The sequence below is a fragment of the Triticum urartu genome, chromosome 3 (assembly GCF_003073215.2).
Source record: "Triticum urartu cultivar G1812 chromosome 3, Tu2.1, whole genome shotgun sequence".
NCBI lineage: Eukaryota > Viridiplantae > Streptophyta > Magnoliopsida > Poales > Poaceae > Triticum > Triticum urartu.
Window position 1 is genome coordinate 569,471,908 of NC_053024.1, and position 12,888 is coordinate 569,484,795.

The window sequence follows — 12,888 nt, forward strand, 5'->3', positions numbered from 1 at the left end:
TGGGTCAGGCCCGAGCGACTTGGGGATGATGCAGCCCGTGGGGCGCCCCCAACAAAGTAAGCTAACAACATGAAATAAAAGGGATACATGCCGCAGGGACGGACCCACGCGGCCTGGGAATAATGCAGCCCTGGGGGCGCTCCCAGCTGGAAATGAAACTTGAAAGATGTCACCTGATGATGTTGAGGACGAAGGAGTGTTGGTGTAGTAGACTCGGTTGGCTGCGGAAGCCGATCCTCACGAGCCCCCAGGCCCAGGGGCCTCGGGAGGCTCCGGAGGCACTGGTGGCTCCTCGCGGACCATCTCCATCTCCGCCAGGGCTGCGGAACGCCTGGCCTCTTGAGCCTCCATGATGCCCCTCATGAGGCGCTGGTACGCGTCAGCCGCGTTCGGCAAGCCGTAAGGCATGCGAACGTAGCTGTGGGGTGGACCTTCGCAGCGCCCCACTCGCGAGGGCCAGAGGCGCTCCAGGGAGGCGACTCGATTGAGCCCCGGTATGTCGATGCAGACGCGCAGCCCTCCATCCTCGCCTGGATGGGGAGCCACAGCTGGTAGACGGCGGCCGCCTTTCATGACTCTTGACTCCTGTAGCTCCTGAATGGCCTTCCTGACGAACTCCTGAGGGTCTGGCTCTCCTTGCCTTACTCCTTCTTGAGGGAAACGTGCTTCGAAGCACGCCTACATGTGGTGCCCAAGCGCCTCCCTCGTGACCTTAGCCAGGTCGGTGGCCCTCCAGGGGAGAGTCCCGAGCCCTTCCTGAGGAGGGCGCCGGGCGCGCTTTCCTATGCGATGGAAGGAGGTTCCCCCTGGGCAGGCGCGGGCCCTGAGGGGCCGGGCCGGACGATATCTTCTTCTTCTTCTTGGGGGCGGTCTCGGGAAGCCTCCTGCTTCCGCGATCCGGGTCTTCCAGTGATGCGGCCTGAAAGGCTCGTTCCAGGGAACACACCGTGTCCTTCTCTTCACAGGGCACCGTGATGACTCCGCCACTTCCTGGCATCTTGAGGACGTTGTAGTCGTGGTGAGTTACGGCCATGAACTTGGCCAGCGCTGGGTAGCCAAGGATGGCGTTGTACGGTAGGCGAATGTGAGCGACGTCAAAGTCGATGAGCTCAGTGCGGTAGTTGTCGCGTGCCCCGAAGGTGACAGGGAGGCGGACCTGCCCAATCGGGACCGTGGAGCCGTCGGTGACTCCGGAGAAAGGCTTGGTTGGCTGAAGCTGGTTGTAGGGCACTTGGAGATTGTTGAATGTTTCCACGGACAGGACGTTGAGCCCTGCCCCGCCATCAGTGAGGGTCCTAGTGACCACCACATTGCTGATGATTGGGGAACAAAGCATCGGGAGGACCCCGGCTGTGGCCGCACACTTGAGCTGATCTGCTGAGCTGAACGTGATGGCGCACGCCGACCACCTGAGAGGGTGCGTGGCTTCGAGCTTGGGGAGGACTGCATTCACTTCGCGGGCGAACTGCTTGAAGATGCGTTGAGAGGCTGGGGCTTGAGCCCCGCCCAGGATGCAGGCGATCGCGCGCGGCTCCTGGAAGCCCCCAGCCCCCTCGTCCTGATGGCGGTCCTCGTTTCTCCTTGGCTGCGGCGGCAGCGGAGGGAGGCCTGCATTGCCTTGCGGGCGATCCTCGCGAGGTTGATCCCTCCAGTCTCCCTCGCGAGGCGGGTCTTGCAAGCGATCCTCGCAAGGTCGATTGCGCCACCCTTGGCGCGGGCAGCAGTCTTCCCAGCGTCCTGCGTTCCTTCCTCCTCCTCGACTGTAGCCCCGGTCACCGTGGTCGGGGCGACGGCCGATCCTTCCTTCTCGCACGGCTCGGAGCTCTTGACATTCGTTGGTGTTGTGGGTGTGGAGGTCGTGGTACACACAGTACCGACTGCCCTTGGAAGATTCAGGCTGATCTCTGCCCCGCTTGGTGTCTGGTTCTGCCGCGAGCACGGCGCCCCCCTTGCGCTTCACATCCTTGGCCTTCGGCTTCTCTTCTGGGTCTGCGCCAGGCAGCTCGAGGAGGGAGAGACGCCCTTCCTCAGCCCTGGCGCACTTGGTTGCCAAGTTGAACAACTCCAAGGAAGTGCACAGGTCTTCATGCATCGCCAGCTCCTCCTTCATCTTGACATCGCGCACGCCGTCGGAGAAGGCTGAGATGATGGCCTCCTCGGTCACCTTGGGAATCTTGAGGCGTGCGTTGTTGAAGCACTGGATGTACTTCTGCAGGGTCTCTCTGGGTTGTTGCTTGATGCGGCGCATGTCGCTCACGGCGGGTGGCCGGTCGCGAGTACCTTGGAAGTTGGCGATGAAGCGGGTGCGCATCTCGTCCCAGGAGGAGATCGTGCCTGGAGCCAGGTTCAGGAGCCAGGTGCGGGCCCCGTCCTTGAGCGCCATGGGAAACCAGTTCACCATGACCTTCTCGTCTCCGTTGGCAGCTTCGATGCCCAGCTCATAGAGCTGGAGGAACTCCGTAGGGTTGGCCGTGCCGTCGTAACGAGGAGGCAGGTCTGGCTTGAACTTGCCGGGCCACACGACGCTGCGTAGCTCGGTGGTGAAGGCACGGCAGCCTGCTGTGGCCACGGGAGGCCTTGGGTGATGGAGAGCTTGGTCTTGCAGGTCCCCACGCGCTGCAGCTGGGAGCAGCGCGGGGTCTTGACGTGCGGGAGCAGGAGCATGGTCGCGACATGCTGGAGCAGGGAGCGCCCGGGCAGCTTCTTGCGGGCGAGGGACTTCTTGGCAGCTCTGCTCTTGCCGCGCTGGCACCTGACGGAGCGGGTTCCTCCCAGGGGCCACGCGCCTTGGATCCATGGCGCCTTCTTGAGGAGGAGGCGGTTGGGGCGCCGCCAGAGCTTCGTCGCCCGCACGGGGCGGGGTGCGGTGCAGCGGAACGGACGGCGCAGGAGAGCCCCCTGCGGCGCGGATGAGCTCGGCGATGCGGTCGAGCCATTCTTCGTAGACGTCGTCGACAGGACGGTAGCGCAGGAGCTCGTTTGCCGTGATGAGCGCAGCTCGAGCCTCCATGGGTGCGCGGAGCGCACGGGACGAAGAACCAGCTGGGGTGAGCGAGGGAGTAGCAGTGCGGCCGACTTGCCGCACGGACGGATGCTGAGACGACGCTTGCTGCTCGTCCCCCGCCGGGCCGGTGGCGGCGTTGACGGCAGGTGACGGGGAATGGCGAGGACGCCCGCCGACAGGAGCCGTCTGGGCGACGTGGGAAGCGAGAGCGGCCCGGCGCTCGGCGCGGGCCCGACGAGCGTCAGACATGGACGCGATGGTCGGAGGAGAACGGGGTGGTGCAAGACGAATTCCGGAGCACCCCTACCTGGCGCGCCAAATGTCGGATTTCGGGTTCCGGCAGACCCTTGAGGTTCGAACACTGGGGTGCGCGCGGAGATTTCGCCTTCTACCTACCTGCGCCCCTCCGCCTCGCTAAGATCTAAGCTATGGAAAGAACAGCATAAGAGACACAGGGTTTATACTGGTTCGGGCCACCGTTGTGGTGTAATACCCTACTCCAGTGTGTGGTGTGGTGGATAGCCTCTTGGGATGATGATGATGAGCAATACAAGGAAGAACATCCTCGCGAGGGTCTGCTCTTGGCTGAAGGGATGAACTGCTGGGAGGAGTTCAGTCACCCTTCTCTCTCTCTCTCTTCTCGATTCTCTCTCCGATTTTGATCATAGCTAGTTTCTCTCTTGGCTTCTAGATTCTCCCTTCTTGATTCCGATCTCTCCTGTTTCTTATCCCTCTACCCTGTGGGTGGCTAGTCCTATTTATAGGCAAAGGCCCTGGGCCTCTTCCCAAATATTGAGCGAGAAGGGCGCCAACAATTGGCCACTTTGAAGGGGAACATCTGGTACACTTATCCTGACTAAAGTTGGTCCTCGCCTGCCAAAGGCTCTGGTGGTGACGCTGGCTTGGGCTCCACAATGACTTCCTCCCTGCCGTTGGACTGGTCTTGGTCTCGTTGCACCGAAACGGGTGCCTTTGCTTGATGCTCTCGCCTGCGCTTGCTCCCTTTGCACCAAAGAGGAAAGGAGGACACTGCGCGGGCTGGCGCCCGCCTGGCACCCTTGGTCGTCATGGCTTGCGTCACGGGCACCTCGTGAGGTACCCCACCTTGATCTCTCCGCCTCCTCGCGAGCCAGCCTGACGAGGCCGTGCCTGAGGAAGCTCCGTGTCGTCCGCCCCGCGAGGCTTGGCCCCTCGCGAGGGTCTTGGGTCTGTGTTGATGAAGATGGGCCGTGCTGGGCCCCTCCTCGAGCCACGCCGCAGGCCGCAGGCAGGCAAGTCTGGGGACCCCCGTTCCCAGAATGCCAACACCCTCGGGTACCGCGATATGAAGCGCTGGATCAAGGCTCGGGTGAACGATAAGTCTCCTAGCGAGCTTCCTAACAATTTTTTTGCAGTTCCTAAGCAACCACTAAGCCAAGACGGGCACGAGGAAACAAGTGCCTCGTGAAGAAGAGGCTGCCTCGAACGCGCCAGGCTAAGTTATCTCCGCACAAAATAATGACACAACACAGAAATAACAAGCATAGTGTAATGATTGAGGAATCACAGTTCGATACACGCCCCTTCGGGCCCATACTGGTTTCATTTTGATGCAGGAAAGAAAAGAGGAATAAAACAAAAGCGGCGTTGCAACGAACCATGGGGGCAGGCCTCCAGCGACGTCCCAGGCTTAGCCGGATCCCTCCTCGCGCTTCACGGAGGCGCGCCGACGAGACGACCTGCTACCCCCTTCGAAGCGAGCGCGGCGGCGTGGCGGCGGGTCGTAGCCGCCGCTGCTGGAGCTTTCGCCAAGAGAAGAGCCATCGTAGCTGGATGAGGCGCGGCCGGTGGGCTCGCCCTCGTCGTGGCCATCGCTGAGACCTAGCACCTCCTCGCCGTCGTTCGTCTCGGGGCAGCACCCGGCGCGGCGACCATCTTCCCCAAACACCCTCACGTAGAGGGTCGCATCACCATCATACTTGAAATGGAGGGTGCACCGCCTGTCCAGGCCGCGCGCGCGGGCGAATGTCTGCCAACCGCGGGTCAGAGCTATGTTGCCCGCGGCGGAGACTTCAACCACGACCCAGGAAGCCCTGCTGCAGCAGCCGCCCGCCTGCAGCCAGAGCCCGCCTGGACCAGAGGCCGGCAGCTCGTCGACGAAGAAGCGCGGAAGCTGAAGCCAGTTGTCGGCCGGATCCTTCGACCAGACAACGAACTTCGGCAGCACCTCTGCCGAGTGGAAGCGTGGCCGGGGAGGCCGCGCAACAACGACACGTCTCACCTCATCGACGGGGCTGCCGCGACCGGAGAGACCCCCACCACGCGCAGCGGCGCCACCCTGGGAGCAGGGGGCCACGGCGGGAGTCGTGGTGTGCTTGCGGGGACGGCTGCGTCCCCGCTTGGGCGCCGGGGAGCCAGGCCCCTCGCGAGGGGCCTTTCCTTTCTCCACGGCGGAGAACCTCTTCGACGGCGCCATTGGAGTCGGTGGTGGAGCAGAGGAGGAAGAAGTAGGCGGAATGGGAAGAAGTGGGGGACGGGGGCTCTGCCCCCTTCCTCATTTATAGCAAGAGAAGGCCAACCAGTGCCCCCCCACGATCACAGGTAATGATGATTTTCCTTGCATGTCGCAGGGACTTGTCAAGTCGGGCAATTGCTGAGGCAGCGTGGGGAAGCGGAGACGCCCACGACCAATCAACCGCCACGCATCAACCGAGGCTGCAGGCTTTTGGGGCCCGCGGTGCTACGTGCTTGACCTTTGGCTTCGCCTTGAAGCCAAGCCTGAGCGCACCTTGGGACCGGGGGCTACTGTCGGCGTTCTGAGAACGGGGGTCCCCAGACTTGCCTGCCTGCGACCCACGGCGTGGCTGAGCTAGCAGGCCTGTACGGCCCATCTTTATCAACAAGGCATTCAAGACCCTCGCGAGGGGCCAAGCCTCGCGAGGCGGACGACGCAAGACCTCCTCAGGAGCGGCCTCTCCAGGAAGGCTCAAGAGGGGCGGAGAGATCAAGGCAAGGCAAACCTCGCGAGGTTCTTGTGACGTGAGTCATGACGATCGAGACCAGGCGGGCGCCAGCACGCACAGCGTCCTTGTTTCCTCTTTGGTGCTAAGGGGGCAAGGGCAGGCGCGGAGTACCGAGGCATCAAGCAAAGGTTTCCATATCGGTGCAACGAGACCAAGACCAGCAGGACGGCAAGATGGAGGTCACCATAGAGCCAAAGACGGCGTCATCACCAGAGCCTTTTGCAGGCGAAGACCGCTTTTGTCAGGATAAGCTGTACTAGCTGTCCCCTTTCAAATTGGCCGTTGTTGGCTCCCTTCCCGCTCAATATTTGGGGAGAGGATCAGGGCCTATATAAGTAGAACTAGCCACCACAGTAGAGGAGACTGACGGGGGACGGATTGAGAGAGAACTGAGAGAGAAAGAGAGAAAGGATCATCAAGATCATCTTACCCACACAAGTTCCCCAAGCACAAGAACACCTCAACCTCAGGAGGTTGTTCTTCCTCTTGTACTGTTCATCATCAGCCCAAGAGGCAATCCACCACCACACTGGAGTAGGGTATTATACCGCGCCTCGAAACGTGGAACGGCGGGATAGGAAACGGTTCGAAAAACCGGGCGAGCATGACGTCACGTTATAAAAGTTGTCATCAGATTGGACTCGTGGAATATTATATTCTCTCTATGGTTGTGAGTGGTGTGTGTTACAGGTCTGGACACGTTGATACGTCCGAAGACTATTTGGGAATTCGGAAGGAGGAACCCGCCTTACAATGCCGAAGACAGGCCTACGCGCCGGATACCTTGTCATTGAAGCCAGGTTCAGGGGCTACTGAGGGAGTCCTGAATTAAGGGGTCCTCGAGCGTCCGGCCTGTTAGCCATGGGCCGGACTGATGTGCTGTGAAGATACGAAGACCGGAGACCGCACCCGTGTCCGGATGGGACTCTCCTTGCCAAGTGGAAGGCAAGCTTGGCAACTAAATATGTAGATTCATTTCTTTGTAACCGACCTTGTGTAACCCTAGATCCTCCCGGTGTCTATATAAACCAGAGGACTTAGTCCGGAGAGAGGGACATTATCATAACCATACAAGCTAGACCTCTAGGGTTTAGCCATTACGATCTCGTGGTAGATCAACTCTTATAATACCCATATTCATCAAGATCAATCAAGCAGGACGTAGGGTATTACCTCCATAGAGAGGGCCCGAACCTGGGTAAAACATTGTGCCTCCTGTCTCCTATTACCATCGACCTTAAACGCACAGTTCGGGACCCCCTACCCGAGATCCGCCGGTTTTAACACTGACAGCGGATGCGAAGCGGACTCGATTTGGATTTGGGTCGGCGCGTTGGGCTTCCTCTTTTGTTTACGCCGACCCAAACGGACGGCGGCGGACGAAATGGGTCGCCCCATTGGAGTTGCTCTAATGATACTCTCTCCGTCCGAAAATACTTGTCCTAGAAATAGATAAAATGAATGTATCTATAACTAAAAAAAGTCTAAATATAACCATTTTAAGGACAAATATTTCCAGATGGAGGGAGTACTAGCTAAACATTTCATATACATTTAAGCTGGAGCTCTTGGACTCTAGTTTTTCTGGAGTTACTGAAAGCAAAATAAGCGTACATTTACACCATTGCGAGTGGAAAAGGGTTAAAAACACAAAGCTCCGATCTGGATCCCTGGATATATAGACGCCCGAATAGACCTGCCTCTCTCGAGGGTTTGATTCCGTAGTGCAAGTGTCGGCAGGTTGAAGGCAATGCAAGAATCTGAGACATTGAACGATGCACCGACAGTACAAGAAATTTGACTCGGTGCACATGCCAGTGCTCGGCAGGATTAAATTCACAGCACATGGCATGATGGCAACATGCACTGAGGCACTTCAGCCGCACTACGCTAGTCCTACACTTAATTAGCAGATCTCAGGCCCTCTTGAGCAATTGAAAACACTGGAAAACTGGCACTAGCGGCCGTAACAGCGGTGTTTCCTCCATTCCAGCAGGTAGATCTGGGGGAAGCGCAGATGCTCTGCACAGTAATCAATTTTTTTGTTTCTTTGCGTTGCAGGGACCTAGTAATTTAATTACACGATTCGTCTGGTTCCAAGCACCTACCAATGGAATCAAGGCGCGAAAGCACCGAACTGGGGTCCAGCTCCGTGCGAAAGCAACCGTAGACTCACTTAAATTTACCCAAGCAGTGATGGCACCAGATCCCGGGTCCAACATCCCATCATAAATTAGGCGCGAGGAGGAGTAAATAAACATCAAGATTCAAGAGACAGTTTCGAAAATTGGATCTTTTATTACTACTAGCTGCTGCTCGATCGCCACTTCTCTACGGCACCAATTAACTCGATGCAATGCTTAGTACAAAGATGATGATACAATAGACAGCCGAATACAATTTTGTTGATACTGGTAGTAGCACTGTCTGCTAAGAACTATCGTATTTTCACACGCCCGGCACAAAAATGTCATGTTTCCTGTATTTATTTGCCTTCCTAACACAAATTAAGGCAAGAAATGAACAGATTTTGCATCATCAAACATGTAAGGATCGGATCACATTTTGGGGAACCTGCTACGCCGGACTGAGAGAACCAACCAAATTGGGCGTGCTGTTGGTGTTGTTGGATCGGATCGGATGAGATGAGATGAGCGGCTCTATGATGACTGGGTCTCGGTCTTGCGCTCGCCGCCGTGAGAGTCGCGCTCCTGCAGCAGCGAGCCGGCCTCCTCGTCCGCCTGCGCCACCTTCTTCTGCGCCTCCTTGGCCTTGAGCGCCTGCAGCTTCACGTGGTTGTAGTAGCCCACGCCCAGGAAGGCGATCCCGTAGCCGAAGAGGTTGATCGGGGTCACCGTGTCCCGGATCACGGACCAGGAGAAGGCGATGAGCAGCCAGTCCTTGACCACGCCGGCCACGTTCATGGTGAGCGCCGACGTCTTGCCCACGAGCAGGAAGACGGCCAGGTTGAGCGCGAAGGCGCAGAGGGAGTTGGTGCCGAAGACGAAGAAGTCGGGCTCGAACATGCCCACGGCGCGCAGCCTGGGCAGCTCGACGAAGACCCAGGGCAGGAAGAGGAACCCCAGGCAGCAGGGCGCGACGTAGTAGAGCGAGGTGATGGGGTTGAGCGAGATCCCCTTGGAGGTGAGGAGGATCTGGATGAGGACAAGCCTGGTGGCCTCGAAGGCGACGGCGGCGAGCTGGAGCGCGACGCCGCGGAGGTCGAAGCGGGCCTCGCCGTAGGCGGCGATGGCGACGCCGAAGGAGATGGAGAGCATGTTGAGCATGGCGGAGGAGCGGAAGGTCTCCTTCTTGAAGAGCACCCCGATGGAGTAGACGGCGACGGGCATGAGCGCCTTGAGCATCTGGATGAAGGAGACGGAGAGGTAGATGTAGGCGGAGTTGGAGAACCAGAGGGAGAGCGAGTAGAGCGCGCCGATGGGGAGGACGGAGCTGGTGTAGAGCTGCGTGGTCATGGCGGGCGAGGACGGGAGGTCGACGACCCGGAAGACGCGGACGAGCGCGACGGCGAGGGAGGAGCAGAAGGCCATGTGCACCATGGTGAGCGAGATGGGGAAGGGCCAGTTGTACATCTTGGGGTCGAGGATGTACTTGTTGTAGACGATGACGGTGAAGGAGAGGAAGATCCACACCGCGACGTAGCAGTAGGAGACGAGCACCTTGCGGAGCACCGACTCCGACATGGCCCCCTCGCCGCCGGCCTCCTTGGCCATGGCTGCTGCTCCGGCGGGGCGGCGGGCGGATCTGGGCCTGCGCGGCGCGCGGTCGCTCGCCTGCGGGGGGGATCTGGGGGCGGGGCGGGGAGGGTGGGCGGATCTGGGAGGAGGATGAGGAATTGAGGAGGAGGCTGGTGGTTGGGGGATTTTGGAGAGGAGGACGGGTGTGGGTGTGGGTGTGGGTTTCTTGGCACGGAGGAGGGAGTGGCCCGGCTCCCTTCACCTGTGTGTTGTGTCACACGCTCGGGGTCCGGCTTACCGCGGATGGCCACGTGGAGAATGGGGTGCTCCGGGGCTCGGTGTGGCGTGTTTTATAGGGGTGCGGTGCGGATGTGGCTTTGACCTCTTTTTCGGCCGCATGGCTCGCTTCGTTTCGGGCTGGTCCACTACGTGCGGTCTACGAGCAACGGGATGGGTTCCCTCTTATCGTGTGGAAATGCCACAATATATCCGTACATTTCCACGGGAAATTCCTTCACTTACGATCACGACCAGTGCCTAATCTTTCACTTGCAATCACGACCAGTGCCTAATTTTCTCGACAAGTCCTTGAGTTACGGAGCCTTTTTACATATTCTAATTGGGAAATGTTAACTAGCTGACCACGGTTTTTTCGTGTTTCCCAGCGGACGCACTTACCGCCGTCGGATCTGGTTGCACGGATCTCAGTGCATCTACTGTTGCCACGTCTTCTTAGGGACGAACGAGCTCATCTCCATTTTCCGTCACAGTCCACTCACTCATCTCCTCTGCCTCATTTCTTTTCCCATCATACAGTCAAAGAGAAGCGACAACGGGATTCCGGTCAGATCAGGGCAGGGCAAAGCGGGGAGCGGTTGTGAGGTGCTCTTGTAGAGCTCCGGTGCAACTCGTGGGCACAGAGGAGAGCGGGCTTGCGAATGAGGCCGCCTCCATCAGCGCTCTCTTCACCGACTCCGAGGCCATGAGTTGTGGTGCGGGGAGGACATGCTCGTGTGCTTCTGGTGTGGGGGCTCGTTGTGCGATGCCGGCAGGGGCGAGGGGCAACGTCAGTCGGGTCGTGGTGCTGCTTCTGATGGCAATGCTCATAGAGGAGGTCCGGTGGACAAGAGGTGCCATCATCACCTTTTGCTCCCTATCTTCTTCGTTGTTCCATCATCGTGATATGTTTTTGTGGATAATTTGTCTGAGAAAGAATGTAGCTAGTTTGCATGATATGTTTAGGGATGGCGCCCACCGGGTTTTGGTACGGGTGAAACCACTCATACCCTTTCCCGTTGAGGGGGTCCTCGGGTGTCCGGGCTACTGGATGTTGGCCGGACTGATGGGTCGTGAAGATACAAAGCAGGAGGCTTTTCCCCGTGTCCGGGTAGGACTCTCCTATGCGTGGATAGCAAGATTGGTATCCGAATATGTAATTTCCTTCTTCCACGAACCGACTCTATGCAATCCTAGGCCCCTCCGGTGTGTATATAAATCAGAGGGTTTAGTCTAGAGGCCATCAGAATTCATACAAGCTAGACATCTAGGGTTTAGCCATTGCGATCTCAAGGTAGATCAACTCTTGTAACCCCTATACTCATCAAATACAATCAAGCAGGACGTAGGGTTTTACCTCCATTAAGAGGGCCCGAACCTGGGTAAAACATCATGTTCCCTGTGTCCCTTGTTATCTTCGATTCTCAGACGCACAGTTCGGAACCCCCACCCCGAGATCGGCCGGTTTGACACCGACATTGGTGCTTTCATTGAGAGTTCCTTTGTGTTGTCGATAGAAGGATCAATGGTTCGCCTTGTCATTAATGACGATATTACTTCTGGAAGGAACCTAACTCCAGGACAGGTCCTCCAGCTCGGCGGTTTTACCATGGGCGCTCGCTCGGCCGTTAAGCCAACGGCGGACCCCACAATCGCCAAACATCGTCTCCGCATTAGCCTCGAACACTCCGGAAAGATGGATCCGGCAGATGTCTCGTCCTTGAACGAGCTGCTAGATCACATCGCCGCCCTGGGGGTCGCAACAGACTATGATCGGATTGGGCTTAAACCCGATCAGAGGGAGATCAAGTCCCCACCGATCACCCATCTAGTAGCGGTCGTTAAGGAACAAGCCGAGAATGCCTCTTCCCATAAGTTAAGAACCAGCTATGTTCGGCTTACCGAGCCCTGCGAGCCGGATACCCATCCTCGAGAATCATGTCCTCTGAACATAGGATCACGCAATGAGCCCGGAAGTCACCAGGACCTTCCTGATCCAGAACTGGTGACCTCAGCGATTCTTCAAGCTCCGGAACCAATCGTGGGTCAGGATTTGGATTTTAGCCCACCCACCCACCACAATCAATATTCCCCAAGTAATTCAGGCCCTCCAGATATACGTGACCTAATGTATGTACGGCAGGAACCTCAGGAAATGGTCCATCACTTCTGGGCCAGATTCCTCCTTGTTAAAAACAAGATTAAAGATTGCTGCGACGACGACGCGGTTTCAGTTTTTGGCCGTAACTGTACGGACGAGGGAATTCTCAGTGCCCTCAACCACGGCCGCATACAACACTTTACAGAATTGGCATACATAGTACAGAAGTAATGCATGATGGAAAGCGCATGGAAAGCCCAGACAACCGGTGGGAACCCCCCGCCTTTAAGCAGCCCACCGGACAGGAAAATGGACGCACCCTTACAAGGCAACCGATCACAAGCCAATTGACAAGAAAAACAAGCCCTTCACGGGATATAGAACCTTCCTTGAAGAACTGCTCGACAAGCCATGTCAGATACATACGACGCCGAGCACCGAACCAACGCATAGCCTTCGGACATGTTGGGTACTCCGGCAAGTGGCTAAGAGCGGTGAGCCCATCCTCACCAGTACTACTCCAGAGAAGCATTCTTCAGAGGATGATGATTTCAACGTCTTTACGGTCTTTGATACCTTCTCTTCAAATAATCTGCGCAAACGGGCGCTCCGCGACCTCGCCGACGTCAACCAAGTAACCTCAATAAACCCTTGGAGCAATACGGCCATAACTTTCGCTGCCGCCGGCGAACCAAGGACACGATCTGTCCGAGCACCAGTCGCATTGGTTTTAAACCCAATTGTTGACGGCGTTCGACTCACCAAAGTGCTCTGATACGTCTCCAACGTATCTATAATTTTTGATTG

General features: G+C 57.6%; 1 protein-coding gene across 1 annotated transcript; it reads right to left on the minus strand.

The window, feature by feature from the left end:
* Positions 1 to 8,284: 8,284 nt before the first annotated feature.
* LOC125545060 (probable sugar phosphate/phosphate translocator At4g32390) lies at positions 8,285 to 10,036 on the minus strand. Its single transcript, XM_048708918.1, has one exon. It carries the CDS (start codon positions 9,738 to 9,740, stop codon positions 8,667 to 8,669), a length of 1,074 nt encoding a protein of 357 aa, XP_048564875.1. The 5' UTR covers positions 9,741 to 10,036; the 3' UTR covers positions 8,285 to 8,666.
* Positions 10,037 to 12,888: the final 2,852 nt, after the last annotated feature.

Excerpts from the sequence above, each read along its gene's own strand:
- LOC125545060 (XM_048708918.1), bottom strand. The coding sequence starts at position 9,740 with ATGGCCAAGGAGGCCGGCGGCGAGGGGGCCATGTCGGAGTCGGTGCTC.